Source organism: Hetaerina americana, unplaced genomic scaffold, assembly GCF_022747635.1.
Source record: "Hetaerina americana unplaced genomic scaffold, ioHetAmer1.1.p SCAF_19, whole genome shotgun sequence".
In the NCBI taxonomy this organism is placed as follows: Eukaryota; Metazoa; Arthropoda; class Insecta; order Odonata; family Calopterygidae; genus Hetaerina; species Hetaerina americana.
In genome coordinates, this window is record NW_027286752.1 from 8060075 (window position 1) to 8080257 (window position 20183).

Here is a 20183-nt window from a genome sequence, read left to right on the forward strand (position 1 = left end):
TGGCTTAATATCCTCATTTTTTTAATAAACTCGACCATATTTGGAGTACCATGCACCTACAAGCTACCACTAAAACTAATCACAAATCACAAGAAAAATACCTGAAATATACTTTTAAGAATAAGAGTAGATAAAACAAAAAGCCAATACAATGGCTTTATAATTTTTTCCCTCCATGAGTAAGTTTTCATATTCCTTACCCTTTGTTTCAGGTAAATTGAAAATTCACTAGCACATCTGCATTCACTCCATCCATTCACTCTAGTCCTTCAGAATAACCTTAACTAATTAGAGATATTAACCCAAAAAAGAGACAGCATTTGCAAGAATTAAGATGAATGAAATGAAAAATCATGTAAAAGTGCATCAGAATAGTTAACTTAATTATCAGTAGCTATCAAAAATAAGGCAGTCAATTTTTCCTAACTTGCACAGTTAGCCAACAACAGTGAAAACAATAATCTTTTGGTAACTAAGTACGACATTTTCGACATAGGCAGGTGGCATATTTCCTTTTTTGAAATTGCAATGCATTTAATGGTTTTTATTCATTTTAAATTTTAAAAGGACACATGAGAGTTAAAGACTTTGTGAACCACTACAAAGTTTACCATCTATTTTCCTAAATGGAACAATTCCACAAAGACAAGCCTGAGACAGTATCATGCGTTGAGTTTCTTAAGTAAGAACAATTTGAGAATCCCGTTGAAACAGGATACAAGGCACTTTCGGTAAGATTGGTTGGCTGTAAATTCTCTTCATAAATAATTTAAATTACAGCAATAATTTCAAAGCTGAAAAAGTAACTTTCAACATAGAGTTAAATTTTCAGTGTAGAAGAGCTGTCATTGGACCTGTTGAATTTGGCTGATTAAGTCTCAACGCCAAATCTAAATGATACTTAAATCATTAAAATGATGTGCTGCAATATGGGACAACAACTGGGAAAATGCCACCAAATATTTAGGTGAAAAAAGTCATTGCATTCACTTTTAACATGTATTTTAATCACAGCAGTCAATCTGCCTAAACATTTATGATTTAAGTTTTAGTAAAACATGATTCATAGTGATACTACTGATAATTAAGTAAACAATTAATAAAATAATTATTAGAGTTCAGGCAGAAGAAATATAAGAACAAAACTATTTTGTCAGCATCTTTGCTCAGTTTAATACTTAATGTAGGACAATCATAATTTTTAAATTATGTTTGTCTTTTAATTTTAATTATTTCATGAAATATACAGTGTGCGCTTTATCAAAACAGCATTTCTTACAAGCCAGCAAGGGAAACAAAGGTATAAGAAAAATAATAACTAACATAGGAGATAAATAATGATGGAGTGAAAATATTTGGTGAATTATAACCAGGATAACTAAAAAATTAAAAATTGCACATAAAGAGGTAGGGTTATGTCAGAATCCAATCAACGACAAGGAAATACACGGTACTTAAAAGAAGGAATGCATGTGGATGTAAACAAGGCCAAAAATGACACCTTCTGCAGCAGTTTACGAACTTGTTCCATGGAATTTGATAAGCTTTAGTGCCAGTTAATCAAGAAGTGGCAAAATTATTAAACACTAAATATGCTGAGCATATTTTCAAGCATTCAGCCTTCACCAAGCCAATCTCAATCACAATCACAAGTATGTGCATTAGTAAATAACAACCGAGTTCCTCATTTTTCATAGAAATAATATTTCGAGCAACTCTTTCGATGTATTTAACCAGTCAGCATCAGTTAGTACTAACCCTTGGGTTAAGAAGTGGCACGCAAAGTGAGAAAGATGATTGGCAGGGGACAAGGAAGGAATGTTTCAATAAAAGGAAAGTAGGATTTCAATATTTTAGGCTTGAAGAGAGATGAAAATGTGCCCGAAAATATTTCTAAAGATGACACCAGAAAAGAATGACAAATTACAATTTGTTTAATTAGATCCTCTTTTTGTCAAATGATTTTTGAAACGAAGTTTGAGCATTGGAAAATCTCAAATCATATTGCCTTAGAAGCAAAAAAATTTCATGAAGAGTTGAAATAATAGATTAAGGATCCTTTGATACAGAAGCTCTAGCATGCTCTTAATAGTCTCATTTAAAATTTTTACGAATTCAACTGATTTTTAACGTATTCATTTATTCAGATTAAACCCTGCCATCAAAGCATACACTTGTGTGTTAAATGCACTAAACTCGAATATTCCAAAACAAATCTGAGCCATTTCTTCCTTAAAACTCAGCCCATATAGATCTAAATGGCTCCAAATTCACAAGGATGGTAAAAATTGTTATAAGTGAATTCTTCTAAGTGTGTTAATAATGAGATCTACATGAGGAATGAACACAACTGATCACCTGACAGAACTTCATGCCAAGTAGATGACGTTTTCAATTAATAATACTCTGTGGACTTCTGCAGTTATCTGTTGAGCCATTGAAACAAACCTTACTTTGCTCATTACGTAGTTTTCCAACTTCAAAAAGCACAGAAAAATAACTTGAATACAAGCGACTCAGCTCAAGAATGTACTTTCATTGTGAAACACGATGAAACAGTAACTTCAGAGCTTGACTGGAATTTGATTGGAACTTGCAGATTCAATTTTGAATTGAAAAAAGTTTGAATATTTACCAGAAAAATAAATTCGCAAAAAAGAGTTGCACAAACTAAATTAGGATGGATGTTAATTCTACTGCTAGTGCTTTTCTTATAAAAGAAGTCATTCAAATGTTTTAAATTAAAAGCCATTTCAACTGATATAAATTAATATATGCTATGTTTATCTCAAATTTTCTACTACTGGATAAATATTATTTAGTTAAATTATTGTAAAAAATTATTTTGATTTGACAAAATGATGGGAGAAACATAACTCATTTCAAAAGTCTCATTAGAGGGTATAAAGTGATGCACCATTCAAAACTAAGGGTATTTCACTTACACAATACTAAACGAGTCCTGATAATGCTCCAGCTCAACTTTTTTTGTGAAGAACACAAAACTTTTTTATGCAAAAAAGTGCATCAACAATGACCTTAGCAAGGTTTCTTCATTTGGAGACAAATGACCCAGCTAATGGTAGACATTATAATAACAATTAATATTGAGCAAGAGGAAGGGCATAGTGTGAACAGAAGGTGCTTTGCGCCCAAGGGTAATCTGGCTCTCCCAGAAGTCATCCAGAAACCCTGAGACACTTAAGACAGAACCAAGTTTCCAGAGGCATGAACCACATACGTATTCCCCAACCCATATTCCAAGGGGCTTTCTCTAATGTGACATGTGCACAGCATGCAGTTGTTCCCAATCCCTTTGGGAGATCACACTATGCAGTTCAACCCCCAGACGAAAAATTAAAACATAATGATGAAGAAAGTTTATCGTTAAAATGACCACCAGCAAGAAAATACATGCCTCTACTTTAAATTGCCAGAGGAAAATGAATTTAATTGGAGTAAGTAAGCTCACTCTAACAGAAATAGCATTTTTTCAAAGACACTCCCCTGTATGAAGCAAACCCAACCATTACAAGGAACCTTGGTGAATGTGGAGACAACAGAGTTAGGAAGCCCACCTTGAAAAAACAGCACTTCAAAGTTTCACAGAATCTGGCATTAACTTCATGATGTAATACTTTTTAGTTTAACAGAGACAACATCAGAAATATAATCCACAATCATCTTCACAAACATCCACACACACAAGCATGCACTCACACACAAGACTGAGTGAGATTAATTTTGTATAACTGTACGTGCCGAACAACTACAGAAGTATCAATTCAAAAATGTACTACACTCCCTCCCCTCAAATACTGGTATTTAAAAATAGATGTTCTTTCCAATCTCTTGTTTATCTTAAATATCAAAATGGATATCTGAATAAGTTACAACTTGGTCTACAGTCAAAAGATGATGCTACCATACTATTCGAGGCCTGCCTTGTACCCCCACTACATTAAAGAGACAATCACAATAGTGTACTGTTACACACTGATAAGAAATATCATGCCGAGTGAAACAAAACCAGCCAATCGGTTGCGTAGAAAAATCTTGCCTTTGGACTCGGGACACAATTACTCAGCAAATACCGACATAAACAAAATAATATATATGTCCTTGTCTTGCCTACACAAAAGAAGCCCTACATCACTAATCCACCAGCATTTGCTTCATACATGACAAGAGAGGCGTTTGCATAATGTAGCAATACTCTTAGCTGCCTAACTGGGCTCCAATGCACATTCATTTTATGGCCACATATTTGCACCAACTGGACCAGGCAATATGACATCATCAAAGGGTATCAATAATTGAACAGACTAGAAGGGAAAACAAAACAAACATTCAACCACGAATTATAACTACACTCTCTCACCAATTTTCCTGAAGGGCTGATAAAAATTTCACTAATGTAAAAACACTAATACAACAACAACAATGTTCCAGTTCTGCTCATGAAGGTGTAAAACATTAGTTTCCTTTAAGAGCTTTATCTAAAAAAACAGCATGATTACGCCACAGATGGAATTCATCACGGTCAGGTTCAAAGCATACCTCAGAATGTTCCCATCAATTAATACACTTCAGATAGGAGAAGGACATGAGTCAGTTTTTCATCAGTAAAAAAGTGCGGGAAGTATAAAATAGTTCCACGATTGCTTCTGAAGTCAACAGTACATGATATCTCAGCATGTAAATAGCAGAGAGAGACATCCTTACAGAATACTAGACCAGTCATTCTGTGGCTACATATATGCAAAATCATATTTGCAATTACTGATGATTCATACATTCACACAAGCTAAACCAGTTCTACTCATTCAAACACCAAAACATATGTACAGTCATTCATAAAAAAGTGATGATTACCTAGGAAACAATATTCAGATGAAATGATAGGAATGGAAACAGTTAAGGCCTAAACAGCAGCATCAGGGTACTACAATCAGAGAAGCAACTGCAAAAAACATAGACCCCTCAAAACTAAGCACCTCTGATGCTACTTGTGATATTATGGCATTAACACTGCACTCCCAATTTCACATTGGAGGATAAGGTCACCTTCATTACAGTATTACAAAGCAGCATCCTGGCAAATGAGAATTAACTAGAGGCACAAGAGTGTGGGAACACAGAAAATGTCACACCAGCTAATTTGGCTAGCATTTAAGATCTGCACAAGTACTCATATGCAAGGATTGGCTCAGAGGACAAGACTTCAAACCTGAGATCAGGGAAACGGAGAGGAGCCAAGGCCAGTGTATAAGAAAAATAGGCCAGATTGAGGGTCAAATTCAATGGTGGCCAGTCAACTGCAGTCTGTGCCTTGGCCAGGACTATCGTCCCATTTGGCTCCCCACATTTCCGGACTTAAAACTGTATCATCGGCAAGGGAAATGGTGGTGGGAGACAGCAGGGGAACTACCCCCCCTCCCTCACCCGAAAACATGCTACTAGACGAATTATGGGCTCCTAAATCAGGCCTTTGTCATTTGGTGTTGCCCATTAGAGCTGTGTTTATTCTTGTCCATAGGTCCTTCTTACAAGAATTGGATCTGTTGGGAGGAACAGAGACACGGCTCCAGATTAAAATGCTCACGACACAAATATTACACACATGATAAACTGGTACAGCTTGTATTAGGGAGACAATTCTAGTTCACAAGCTCACCTAAATTGTTTTGCTTACAAAATTGCAATATACTATGAGCTTAACTTAAAACCTTCAAAAAGTATTAATCACAGTCCACAGAAATAAACAGCAGGGTGCACCCTAGTGCATCAACTAATGAATGAAAATTTTAAACTGGGTCCAAATATTTCAAACTTTCATTGTAAATTTTTTACTATGCCAACAGATATAAAAAAAACTATTCTAAATACATCAATGAATAAGTGCCTCTGGGCAAAATTTATTTTGCACAAAATACCACTTGAAATACGAGTATCAATATTATCAGTAAACCGAAAATACCCAAAGCACTAATTTTGTGATGGCATATTTCACCTAAGTGTAAGAGATGAAAAAGAGACATTCCCAAGAGCTTTTCAGTCATATTCCTAGTGAAGTTAACAATAACCATTGAGAGTCATGAGTTAACATTTCTTTGTTAACCATGGTTTCATAAGACTAAAATGCACAACCTACTGACTGACATTTCTTTTATAAATTTGAGACCATGAAGTCAGACTTTGAAATATGCTAAGTAACTTATATTTAAAAAAAAATATAATTTAGCCAATTTAATATACTTTGCACATAGCTGTAACACTTTAATTTTGCCATTATCTAGCTCAGATTCACTTCCTGAAAGGCTATAATCACGTACAGAGGCATATTTTCATTGCAAGAAAGCATGCATGTCATCATATAAAGTTTCTTTACTTTATGTTCATCCATCATTTAAGGTAACGCCACAACATAAAATCCTTCCACTGTTATACAATCGCACTTCACTAAAGAGTACCTAAAAACTACACTAAAAGGATTACTATGAGCTGATTGGAAAGATGTGTCATATTCAGCCAACATATGAACTACTAACAAATTAGTACGATTGGCCCATATATGTTTTTGGAGTGAACAAATTGAACAAAAAGTAGACAGTGGAAATCTTCCAGGATAGAACCTTCTAGGCAGTGGGGAAAGGCCCAGAACTTTTCCAAGAATACCACTTGTATGTTGTTGTGCCACTTTCATGGCCATATTTCCAGCACATAATGTCTAAAATCTACATTTGCTAGCATGATGTCAATAAAATTATTCAATGAAAACTTTCCTACATGGGTCATTAAGAAGTCCTTTAAAAAAATAGATAAACAAAATACTTTGGTCAGATTTTTTATTTTTTTCAACATAATCTTCCTTTAGCTTGATAAACTTTCTCAGCATTTCTCTGACTGTTTTTAAGCCAACTAAAAAATAGGATTTCATAAGGTCCTCAATATAGCCATCTGTGATGGCAATGACCTGCTCATTAGACGTGAATCATTTTCCACTGAGCCATTTCTTCAAGTTTGAAAATTAAAAAAAAATATTAAAGCCATATCTGGAGAATACAATGGATATTGTCATTATTTGAATTTTAATTCCATAATTTTTTCAATTGAAACCCCACAGGTGCACATACATTAATTGCCTTGATGGAAGAAATTTTTTTCTTTGCCAAATGTGTACTTTTTTCTTGATTTCTTCATTCAACCGGTGCAATAACGATGCATAATACTTTCCATTTGTCCTTTGCACAAGTAATCCATGTAAAGGGTGCAGAACTTTAATCTGGAAAAGCACACGTTTTCTCGAATGAGATTTCCTCGCCGGGTTAGCAAAACCTTCCCCGGTATCTGGGGTACCACCAGAAAAATCGAAGTATTTTGAAATATAATGCGCAGCACAAACACTTGCGATAACACTGGCTCTTCGATTGTACTTCGCACTTGTATGTAACATCTCAGCCATTTAGAGGTTACGACTGTTTACTAGATGCCTATATCTTTCAAGACCGCTAATCGCAACCTCCAGTGGAACTATGATATGGTGGGAAATTTGTTCTGATTTGAATGCCACACCCTGTAGATTATTCCACGTACAACCCAAAACAACTTGTTAGCCGATTTCACCATCTTTACCTTCTTTGAAGCTGGATTGCCTTTAGAAATCGACTGTTTCAACTGTTCCTTTGCCTCTACAGTGTAGCTGTGTATCCATGTTTTGTTCACAGTCATGTATCGACACAGAAACTCATCAGAATTGCGACTGAAAAGCACCACAGCTATAGCATCTGAATCGATAACACAATTGCATTTATTCTCCATTAAGAATAAACACAGCATCCATCTTGCAGAGATTTTTTCCACACCTACTTTTCCATGCATAATTGAAAACACTGCACCTTCTTTAGCTATGCCTGTGGCCTTAACTATTTTGTGAACGTTGATTCATTGATCACTCAAAACCATAGCATGGATTTTCAATTATTTCAGAGGATATCACTTCCACTGGGCATTCTGAATGATACACACCATTTGTAGATATATGGCTACATTTCAACTCTTTCACTCAACTGTAAACAGTTGCAAACACAGGAGCAGATGTGCCACGAATTTCATCCTATTCAGTTTAGATCTCTTTCAGTTTTAACCCTTTCGAATAGAAGTGTCTAATCACTGCACATAACTCATTTTTTTCCAGTTTTCTAAATAAACAAAAGTCAACTACTTCAATCAACTATGAAAAAGAAGCTACGAGATGGATATTGCTGAAACGTTAACAGCAATATATTGAAAGATGAGACTTTAAAAAATTAAAAATTTTCTGATGCTAAGGATGGCATCTCTTCGATTTTCTAAAGAGTTATTGAACGATTATTGGGCATTACTAACTGTGCCAGAGTTTTTGTTAAATATCATACTAATTTTAAAAAGTTTCCACTATATTTCATATTAGAATGCATTTAATGCGTTTAGAGTGCACTTTTTGCTAGGAACAATTACAGGAAAACCCTTTATTTGCTTTTATATTTTTACAACAGTGATTAACAAAAGAGTTAATTCATTAGTTGCTCAGCACCCTTCCATCAAGTTGCTCCTCTCTTAAAAGTGTTTCTGCTGAGAGCACATCAAAAAATAACTCATCTCGTCTACAGTGAAAACATCTTTGGAGTTATTGCCTCCAAGAAGTTCATTCAATTCTGATACCTTCCAACAAGTTGCATTCTTGACATCAGCACACTACTTTCACCAGACACAAGCCTTGTATACAAGATTGTATCTATTTATAAACAAATCCAACCAACCATTGGACACTTTTAAATCTTTGATTCCAAAATCTTTCGGGAATATGCAATACTCTCTCTCTTATGATGACACCATTCACGGTGATATTGAATAATCTATCAATACAAAACTACTCTTCCCCCGATTCTTCATACTTGGAATGCTTGACATAATTTCTCCTTTTAAATAGACATCCGCACTGGTTTGCATGTTTCAGAATCAAATCGTGATTGTTCACTACCGTATTCAGTGTAGAGGCCTGCGATCTTAAATATTTTGACAGATTAATACAGATTCCAAGTTGGCAATCAACTTGATCTGAAATTTTTATCTTGCCCTCAATTGAAAATCTTCTTTTTGCCTTGTCTTTCCATCGTCAATCAGGATAAAATGTACACTCATAGGTAATTGAGTAAAACTCAACACATGAAAATCCTAGTTACCTTGCCGTTCAACTAGTGCGAACAGATTCCCAACTTCAAAATTTTTCGAAGAAAATATAATTATTTTAGATTCAGTGCAGTTTTGATTCAATCAAGCAAGTTTTGATACTTTTTATCATTCATGAGCCAATCACTGTTTTATCGGTTGCATCGAGGCAGTACAATTGATCCCAGTTGTCAGACACTAGTTCTTGCATTTTTCATCCTTCAACATGTTTGCGTCAAAGTAATTTTCATTCCTCATTATTTCAACTATGCACAATATGAATAGTCTCATTCAGGGGTTCTTATAATGTACACAATACGTAACTAACTCCTAGTTACACAACGTATTCATTTCATAGCACGAATTTTTTCCTGGCAGACTGAGATTACAAATTTTAGTGGCTCACATTTCTGTCACAAGCCATACTCAAATTATTCACTAAAATGATTCACATTACTGCTCTTTCACATCTTTTTAGGTGCATAAGTAACAAACGAAGTCAAAAAAGTTTTTTTTTATAAAGGCTGATGTACAAGAGTAACTGTTTTAGTAACATGAATTTTTTTTTATCAAGTGATGCAAATAGCAGGAAAACTGAAAATGAAATCATGTAATTACGGGGTTCAAAATATGTTGAAAAATATAGGAAATTGTTAGGGACATGAATAAAATGTTACTTGCAGAAAAACGTAAATTCCCATAATGCAAATATGAGGTTTCAATTCATTTAGGTTTGCAAGATCAGGATTTTATTTGAATGGCGAGTTTTACTGAATTATTGTCAACTCTACCAAACTTAGATACAATGCTCACCTTCTTATAGACTGCAGCCATTCCTTGAACTGGGTGTTACCATCTGGAGTAATCAAGAAAGCCTGCCTGGCAGTCTGGACAATTGCAACAAAATCATCATAGTCACTCGCTGCAAGATGATAAAGCTTCTGATGCAGGCACTGAATATACCTTGAAAAACAAAGAATACAAGCATTTCAAATTTAAGGCATAATCAATTTCAAAAATGATGTAAAAGATAGCATACTTTCATGTTCGAATTCAATTCAATAACATTATGATGGAAATGCTGCATTATTAAATTTTGAATTTTATGAATTATGATTTCCATGTTTTAAAGTTTAGCAGAAACATTAATCTGAAGTAAAACTATGAAACATTTTTCATGACACCAATAGTTATTTTTTATTGAGACAAAAATTAAAGTAATTATCCCCAATGCTTTCAGGTAGTGAATTGATTCATGAATTCTTGTAAAACTTGACATTTTACTGAAAGATGGTGGTTTCCTGGTATATTCTATTAGTGGACCATTCTCAAGATCTCCATCGGGTGATAATTTTGAGAAGAGTTCACTCAACACTTCATTCTTCAGTCAGAATTAGATAGTAAACAAGCAACTGCCTGTTTATGTAGAGCATTGTGGCATTGTTATGAGAATTCTATATTTTTAAAAAATAATTTTTTTGGACAACGGGAATCTTTTCCAAAGTGCACAGAGAATATACTAGTCTTCCCTGCAGTTTGAACTAATTATTTTGCAATTTCTTATGCATGATATATTAAACAAAGATAATATTTAGGAGGTTGGATGGGGTTGGTATTGTATGTTACTGGTCAAAACTCTCACACTATTTCATCAGTCACTCCAGAGATGTAAGGAACTTTGGCATGTGCAATAAGTTTTGCTTTTATTCTAATTTCTTCATTATTCTTACGCCGTTTCTTTTCAATCGTCATTTTAAAGGGCAACAGCGCTTCCTTCATCCTTGCAGCACCCAAAAATAACAGTGTAACTGATAAAAAGAATATGTAGAAACCTTCTAACTAAAAGGGTATAATAATGAAAGGGCTATTCAAAAACACCTAAAAAGTTTCAATTTTCCACTAAAAGATGTCAATCTGGAAAAAATGTTTAATTAAAAATAGCAATTTTCCACAAAAATAAAATTTAATGCGACCGGTTACAATGTTACTACATCATTATCAGGTGATGGTGAGGTGATCAGATCTGATGATGATGTAGTAACATTGAAACCGGTCGCATTAAATTTTATTTTTGTGGAAAATTGCTATTTTTAATTAATCATGATATTCCACCATATCACGCCTGAAACGTCTCTTTTTATGGAAAAAATATATTCTAGATTCTTATATGGCGGTTTGTAGACAGATTCTGGACACTTAGAATGAAGTTCTTGGTCTACAGCAAGCTGCCAGGGATATTAACTCTGATTTAAGGATCAGTTTGTAAATTCTGAACGCTATTATTCATTGCAGTGTTTTTTCTTACATTAAAATAAAAATATATTTCATTTATTTAAAAATATACTTCATTAATATAAGTATCAAAAACTAAAACTGACCAGTGAAAATGATTTACAGGCCATCACATCAGAGAGTCAGCATAGCTCTGAACTAGCTTACAAACTGATAATTAAAATGTATAGAGTAATGCCAAAGATAAACTTACATCTGTTGACATTTCTGCACCAATGGATTGAGACCCGAGCGTAAATGCTGGAGGACTAGGTTGGGACTGCAGCGCGCAAGGTAGTAGGCAGCATCGATTGCAATGTCATGCAGGACAAATGGACTCACCACGCTGTTCACGGCACACATACAAAACTGAAGAAGGTATTGGGTTCCTGAAACAAAACAAGAGCATCATCTCATCAAAATATTTCAGGGTACTTAGTCGCAGGTGATGAAATTATTCACCTCTCCCTGACGAGTGAACTGCAATTAAATAGGGCTCACAGAAACACCAATCTTTATTAGAGAAAGCCTTCGTATTTCATTTAATGGTATTCACAGCAGCATTATCATTGTGAAGGAATAGATTTTTCACTGTCTCAGAGAGGTAATGCACATCCTTTTATGGCTAATGAATTTGGGGGAAATGATCAAGGGAAAGTACTGATGGTGTAAAAATGTTTAAATTAAAACATCAAATGTATTGACAAATTTTAATTTTTTGAACAAGATTGAAAACTACTGAAGAAGTAGAGGCACTTCAAACTTGAATATTTTAATATTTATATTGGTGTTTCACAGTTTATAATTTTTTTTTGAGAATCTAATTTTATTTTTTTTAATTTTGAGGCACCAAGAAGAGAGAATAGTTCAGATAATCAAGAGTTTACTGTATTTTTATAATAAATTATATATTTCCTCTCAAACACAAATGGAATTCAAATAATGTAATCATCACCAACTGATTCTTCTTTTGTTAGGTCCTTACCAAGTTTCTTGGACACTAGAAGCAGCCATCTGATGTCTTCCCCATATGGAGGGTTGCGAGCATATTTGGCTTGGGGGCGATCATCATGGACTCTTCGTGCCAAAGTGTCCATTGCAAGCATGCCCACACGATATGCTGCCAGGAGGTAGCGCAACTGCCTAGTACCCAAACCACCAGGGCCATTGCCACCACCTGCTGCGCTGACTCCCCCTGGCATCATGACGCCACCATTACTGTTGACAATGCCCTGGGGTTGTCCATGGTGGTGGTGATGCTGGTGCTGTGCCATGGCAACGGCATTAACCAAAGCTACAGCCTGTTGATGCTGATTCCTCCCCTGCAAACAAGCGCCAGAGTTGATTGATTCAAAGGGAAACATTCCCACAGGAACCTTACGAAATCAAGGAACAAAATATTTATTTAGTACAGTTGCACTGCATTATTTGCATTATGGTAATGCTATAATGACCAGCTACAATTATGGTTATAGTTGGCTCATAAGTATTAATGGAAAACATCACTTGACATAAATTAGGTAGGTATTAATTGAAGAGAAATGGAGTTTTCTACACCATCAATAGTCAAATTTACTCTTAATCTATCAATTAAGTACACAGTTCAGTAAAGGCAGTTAGATTACTTCCTTGGTATATTCACAACTGACTAAATCACATGAGAGTAAATGTGAAGATCAGTCTAAGAAAATGGAATGGTATATTCCTCAGAGGTGCAACACAGCAGAAGCCATTTTAAGCATTTAAAGGCTATGATGCCTGACAGTGTTCCTCCATTTTGGTCCAAGTCCTGTTATTAGGAATTGGGCCCAATTAGTTTCACTGCTCGAAATAAACATGAGAAACCAAAGAGCATGACACTGAAAAGAAAGAGCTGCTCTTGTTAGGACAGGCTCTCTGACTCTCTCCCATGAGAAGAGGTGCCAACAATTTACCTGCTGTTGAGATCTTCCCTGAGCTGACTGTGTCATATTCTGTCTCATGTTCAAGCAGGCTGGAGGTGGCTGGCCTATCACCGAGCCCTGGTTTGGAGGGGGCTGAGGGTTTTGCTGAGGGGGCACCTGTGGGGACATCTGTGGGCCGGGTGAAGAGGACACAATCTGTGGTGACCCCGACTGCAGGGGAACCTGCTGGCTCGCCAGTTGGTACACATGATGATGGTGATTGGGAGGGGGTGGACCGACCACCGGTGCAGAACTAGAGTAGAACTGCCTTGCCTGTGGCTGGAGCTTCACAAATGCCGCGGTGGATGCATACTGATATGACACGGCAGCTGCCACGGCAGCAACCGCAGCAGATGGCTGGGAGACGATCAGCGGTTGCGAGAATTGTGGAGGGCCAAAGCTACAGCTGTAGCCATAAGGCAGGAATGCAGTGGCATGGGACCCCATGGGAGCAACAGGGTACACACCAGGGGGCTGCGAGTTCTGTGGGGGTGGGCCCTGAGAGGAGGAGTGGGAGGCAAGGGGTGCAACGGGAGGGAGGCCCTGGTGGGATGAAGTCACAGGGGAGGGGGCGGCAGAGGGGAGGGACTGACACGCAACCAGAGTGGGACCCCCGGCACCCACGGCAGTCCCGGCTGGCACCAGGCTCATCACTGTTGGGCCTGTGGCCATGTGGGGCACCCCAACACCAGCACCACTTCCCATGTTGGCACCGACGATCTCGGATGAGATGGGGTCCATTATGAGGTTGTTCAGTGCATTCCCCATTGAGGCATCCAGATTGAGGGCATTCTCATGAGGCAACTCCAAAACTCCATACTGCTCACAATTGCTAGGAGTGTGCTGGAAAATTGAAAAGGGGAAGGATATGAATGCACCATGGATATGATAAGGCAGATGGGGAAAAGAATCACTAAAATGTTTATGCTTTCGCTTGGTGCCTAGTCATCAGATTCCCCAAGTGCATAACCATCACAGTCAACAACACCCACACCTTTGGTGCAACTTGAACCAAAAGCCTGTGTGTTCGCTGGAAAGTACCTGCCAGATTATTACAGCATGCTCAGCAAAAACTATCAATATGCATGAAGCTGCTAGGCAACCATCAAAAAGACAAGAAAGTTGACAGACTGATAACTTAGGAAGAAAACTCAAGAACATTTATGATTGCCGGGGAAAAAATAAGCAGCACAAACTTTACTGTAAATCCCCAAATTAATCATTTTATACTTCATCACAAATAATTCTTCTGATTTATATGGCTTGACACCATCTCGATTCCATCAATCATCAATCTTTTTGAGCACTGTACAAAAATTCCAATGTTAGAAACTGGACTAAAAATATTAAGCCAAAGTTATCACTAAGTCATCGAAAAAAAAGAATAAAAAATACAACCAAACTTACCATTATATAAAGATCATACCAATATCGTGCCACTTGGAATAAAACTTCTGGATACACACCACCACCTTTGGCAGCATTTTCAACAGTCAAGCACGCATGCTCCAGCATCTGATCACTCTGTTCTTTGCACTATGGGCAGGATGTAAAAGAATACCAAATTACTTCAATCAAATTTTGAATTGGAAAATGTACACAATTAATATTGATTAATATATTTAATGGATTTCACAGAGAGAGATCTTAGAAGAGTTGATTATTTTTTAAGAGACCCACCTGGAGAATGGCACGCTGGATCTCGTTTGGATTTAAGGCATGAGCGTGCGGGAGACAGGAGAGGGCCAACTCAGCAGCTGCACGGACCATGTTAGGGTCACGACCCCTCGATGCCTTGTCTGCTATACTAGCAGCCTCAGGTGGGGTCAGATGCCCCTCCCAAGTGTCAATTAGAAATGATATAGCTGGGGCACCAATCTCCATTGCTTGACCTGCACATACAGCAAATATCCACATTTAATAATTGAAAATCAGATTACAGCTTTTTCTTTAATATATTTAAGAGTTAAGAGCGAGGTTATAATTTTTTTTCACATCAATACTACATGTTATGAACAATTCCGTGCATTCATTTCCAGGAATAACAGTTTTCTTTTTAATTTATCAAGATTTGCCTGTGTAGTAGAGCCTTTAAATTAGTACTTTGAGGGGACTAGTTAAAGGAAATGTAATATCAAGGCATTGTGAAACGAAGGCTGGGAGAATTTTTGCATTTTAAAAGCTTATCCACGCACAATCATGCATTAAAGATAATTAACATGGTAAAACTTCCAATATGAATATTTGGGGGGACCATTATGAATAAGGGAACTCTAAGGATTGGCTCGCGGTAGCTGTGAAAGCCATTTCGCTCCTTGCCAATCGTTTAATTAATTCTTAGTTTCTTGTACCAACATTTTCCATCAAAAGCTTCTTGTAAATTACTCTTGCTCTACCTCTGTCATTCTCCTCCTTTTTGATTTTGATGCTAATTTTGATCACCAGTGAGCTTACACACCTTGGGATGCATCCATTTAGTTTACATCTTCTACTTGCTAAGGTTCTCTAAAGGCATCTATCACCACCCTATCTTTGATGTACTTCTTCATGTATTACTCTGCCAATCCACTTTATTTTCATCATTCTCCTGTAGCAGGGCAACAGCTAGCAATGGTCTTGACCTACACTATTAGCTGCTCATAGTTGTCTCTTCTGAAGGTAAGTCTTCTTTACCATCCCTAGCCTGTCCCCTAAATCTATCTTGCTTCTTCCACCGCCAGTAATCAGGCTGTTTAAATAGCAATATTCCTCCACTTGTCCTTGTCTGTCTTTTCATAGTCTCATTTGAAGATTATCTTTAAGCTTTACTTGAACAGCAGACAATTACTGTAGTTTTATTTTTACCTTGCGTTTGTACATGCTGATATTCTTCTCCTTAAAAGTGTTTCATCGACAAGATGATTTGCAGGTCTTCTTTCTTCTCTCCTACTACAGCAGTGTCATCTGAACACTGTAGCATACTTGTTCCCCCTTTGTGCATTATTATACTGCCATTTATTTTTTTCTTGTTATCATCAATTTTCTTCTCAACGTAGATATTAGAAATCAAGAGTGATGATGAGCAACCCTGCCTTACTACTTTCTATATTCTAGCTTCAACTCTGATTTTGCCACATTATACTCCATTTTGCATTATTAACAGCTTCATCATAATTCATGAATGATATATACAATGAATACTTCTTATCCTCTTCTTCCTTCTAATTAACAGAGCAGTTCCTTGAAACATACACAGTTTTTTGCATTTATGATTATGGAAACCATTTATTCATGCTCAGATATTTTTACGGAGGTAACCAACAATTATGAAAGATCACAGCATAGGTAAAGTAAAAAAATATTAATATAAAATTAATAGAATTTCGCTACACCACTGCAATGGAAAAATTATATTAGCTACATTATTCTTTCCTTGCAACTTTCACATACTATATGACTTTCTCAAGCTACAAATAAAATAGCACTGTGTCTCGCGAAGGAGAAAAAGAGGTAACCCAAAGTGGTACTTCTTAGCCATGACCCACAATGAAGTTTAAGAATGCCTGCAATACAACTTCTCACATAACCTTCAAGGTTAAGCTCTGATGCAGCAAAACTGTAGTAGATCTGAATTGTCATTAAACTCCAAAAAGCTCCATAACCCATTATATAACTCAATGTATTTGCTCCAAATCAGAGAGGGTTTTAACTAAAGCACAATTCCATTTTTGAGGGCTATCTCATCATATGGATGTACTATACATCCTCATTATGATACATTTTCCTGCCAAGTAGAATGCATCTTTCAGACTCGTAGTTACACAAAGCGCACTTTTCAAGGTTTTGATATTACAATGGAATTCATTAAAAATGAAAGTATAATAAATCTAATATAATTAGGAAGTAGAACTAATGCACCTAAAAATTGATTTTTGGATAAACTATATACACTGTTAATAGTTCACTTAAGACAGTTTTAACATGTGTGTTCAGTTACATGAAAATTAAGAGAATATTTTTGAAAACTGCAAATAACAAGCATTTTTTATTTTTTCATTTTTCGAGGGTTTAATTGTTCTATGTACCATTGATATTCAGTCAGGGAGCCATACAGGACCATAACATTCCATGCTGAAAGTCATGCATTTGAATTTGCCAAGACAGCCATGAAGAGATTCAAAGAAACTCCACTCACCAGTGATCCAAGACACATGAGATGAGTACGTCCGGCTGAGCCAATTGTGAGACACACAGTTGTGCAGGCCGAGAGCGTAGAGGCCAATTTGGAAGGCACAGATGTAGAGTGCCCTGTGAGGACCATGGTGGTTCTGTGCAGTAGACACCTGGGTGAAAAGGGAAGTACTGCTGTTCCCCCCTGCTTTGTTGAGCACAATTTTGGCCAATTCAAACATGCAGTGAGCCCCGGCTTCCGAAGGCTGGTTGGGCACTGAAGGGTACGCCCTTTTACCCTTAAATCTCCTATAAAGTGCAAGAAACATTGTAAGCAGATGCTAAAGCATGAATGACATGCCACAATGATGCCCACACAAAAAATCATTTCCATGCTTATCTGGTTCACTGGGCTGGAGGTACACGTGAATTGCTTTTCCATTGCTCTCTATATGAACTTAAAATAGATTCAAGAAAGGCATTTGTGATCAACATTCAGACAAAATGAATATTCGTGAATGTTAAATGCTATTCCCTCATCCCACAAATGGAAAATCATGTACAACCCTAAGTACAAAGAGTTAAACTTTGACAAAAGAATAAAAATATTAAGACTTGAATAAGAATATGGTGAATCAAGGTAGCTTTTCACACTTGTCACTATTAGAGTACAATTTTCTTACAATTTGTTTTCATGCTAGATGTCCTCGTGGTTCCGGTTGATCTCTCTGGCATTCTTACAGAATTATTATACAAAAGTATGTGCATTAGATTGAGCAATTTAATGAAACATATTTAATTCCAAAAAGAAGAATTCATTCAATTTTAATAGGATAAACAGCATACCATAGGGCAACTTCAATTAAAAAAAACATTTTTTGGCTTATCAAATGGCCCAGTAAGCTATTTATAAAAGAAAAGTTTTCAAACACCCAGTACCTCCTATTCATTTCTATGCGAACATGGTCAAAAAACAATAGTTTGGAGGGTAGTCTTTGACCTTGAGAGAGATCTCCTAACCAATTAGCTGTCCAGAATCAGCTTCTTCAGTGGCCACTACTAATTTCCAGCAACCAAGGAAATAGATGAATTAGAGTGTGATACAACAACTAAAACAAAAATGTTGTTTATAATATCAGGTTAAAATGGGAGTTCTGTCATTAATTTCTCTATTTGGTAAAAATCTTTCCGAGTCAATAGATAACATTTGTTATTGGAGGGATTAGAAGGTAAAACATGAATGATTTCAATGGTTAATAAGGAAAAAGGAATTTCAGAGCTTTTTTCAGTTTTGGGTTAATTTGTTAGAATTAATACTTGTTTAGATTGAATGAAGTCCAACAAAAAGAGAGCAGGAGTCCAAAAGTAGCCTAAAACTGCAAATGCACTTTCCACATGATCCATCAAGGGCAATTTATATTACACGCCGCATCTAAGGTGGAAGGGCATCAACAAAATAATTGGGAAAGGGAGAGGGTATAAGAATTAAGATGTTTAACGGCCAAAAAAGTTGCAAAGCCAATAAAAATGTTCTTTGAGCATCAAGGAAAGGATTGAATGTAAAAGAACACCTACTGAATGCGTTTTATCCTACCGTATTTTCCCATCGATAATGCACACCTTATATAAAACGCACATGCAGAATTTTGTAGTTATCATGAATTTGTATAGATACTGCCCACCCAGGGCTTCATAGTTATCTTGAACATGTACAGATGCCACGCATCTGTATACACCTGTGCATATGTATTAAATGGAATGCAATTAGAAAAGCATGCTTCCAGACTAATTTATTTTTTCGAGACTCTTCTTTAAATTATTGTGTACATAAGTATGTAAATGTTTGAATTTTTTTCAATTTTCATTGCATAACGCATATCATTTTTTCCATCATCTGGACATTTTTAAATGGATAACGTGTGTGATATCGATGGGAAAATACGGTAATATTAATTTTTACAATTATATTGTATAAAATCATAGCTGGTCACCTTCAATTTTCATTGACATAATATTTGGATCATTTATCTGATATTTTATTTTTTCATTGTTAACTTAATAAGAAAATCTATTCATCAAATTAATATATTTGAATTTTATCTTGAAAAAGATTTCGAGATGCTGTCCCAGACGGCCTTGACCAAATAGAGGCAAAACCAATGTTGAAATATTGAAACCAATATTTTAGAGACAATTAGGAGCTTTCATGTTAAAGATATTATTCTATGCATAAGCTGTAATTGTACGTATAATGCCATTTGAAAACATGAACACATGCTAATTACCTAAACCAATCTTATAATTCATGCTTGAAATGCTGGCACCCACATGGCAGGTTTGAAACTTGGAATGCCTCCACAGATAATAGATTATCTATATTTTATGCTAAGCCCCTTTGTCCTTACCGTGATGACTCCTTCGGGCGAGTATTACTGACAACTGGGTTAGGAGCATTTCCGATTGTCAATGTTCCTAAATAATGATCCAGCTCTGCTAATGGGCACATATGTTGACGTCCATTACCTGCAGCTAAAGAAGAGTAAACAGAAAACAAAAAATATTAGAATATTTATTTCCATTGACCGTTAAACAGATATTTAAAAAATGAAT

The 20183-nt window shown here is 36.1% G+C and overlaps 1 protein-coding gene across 1 annotated transcript in view; it reads right to left on the reverse strand.

The window, feature by feature from the left end:
* Positions 1-2937: 2937 nt before the first annotated feature.
* Dora (zinc finger SWIM domain-containing dorado) overlaps positions 2938-20183 on the reverse strand; it is a 54278-nt gene continuing 37032 nt past the window's right edge. The window contains exons 16-24 of the mRNA XM_071584438.1: positions 19979-20102; positions 17599-17882; positions 15105-15316; positions 14832-14960; positions 13416-14267; positions 12467-12803; positions 11696-11870; positions 10024-10173; positions 2938-5561 (exon numbers count right to left, since the gene is read on the reverse strand). Of these exons, the coding sequence (XP_071440539.1) occupies positions 5495-5561; positions 10024-10173; positions 11696-11870; positions 12467-12803; positions 13416-14267; positions 14832-14960; positions 15105-15316; positions 17599-17882; positions 19979-20102 (2330 nt within the window). The 3' untranslated portion in view covers positions 2938-5494. The remainder of the gene's footprint in view (positions 5562-10023; positions 10174-11695; positions 11871-12466; positions 12804-13415; positions 14268-14831; positions 14961-15104; positions 15317-17598; positions 17883-19978; positions 20103-20183) is intronic.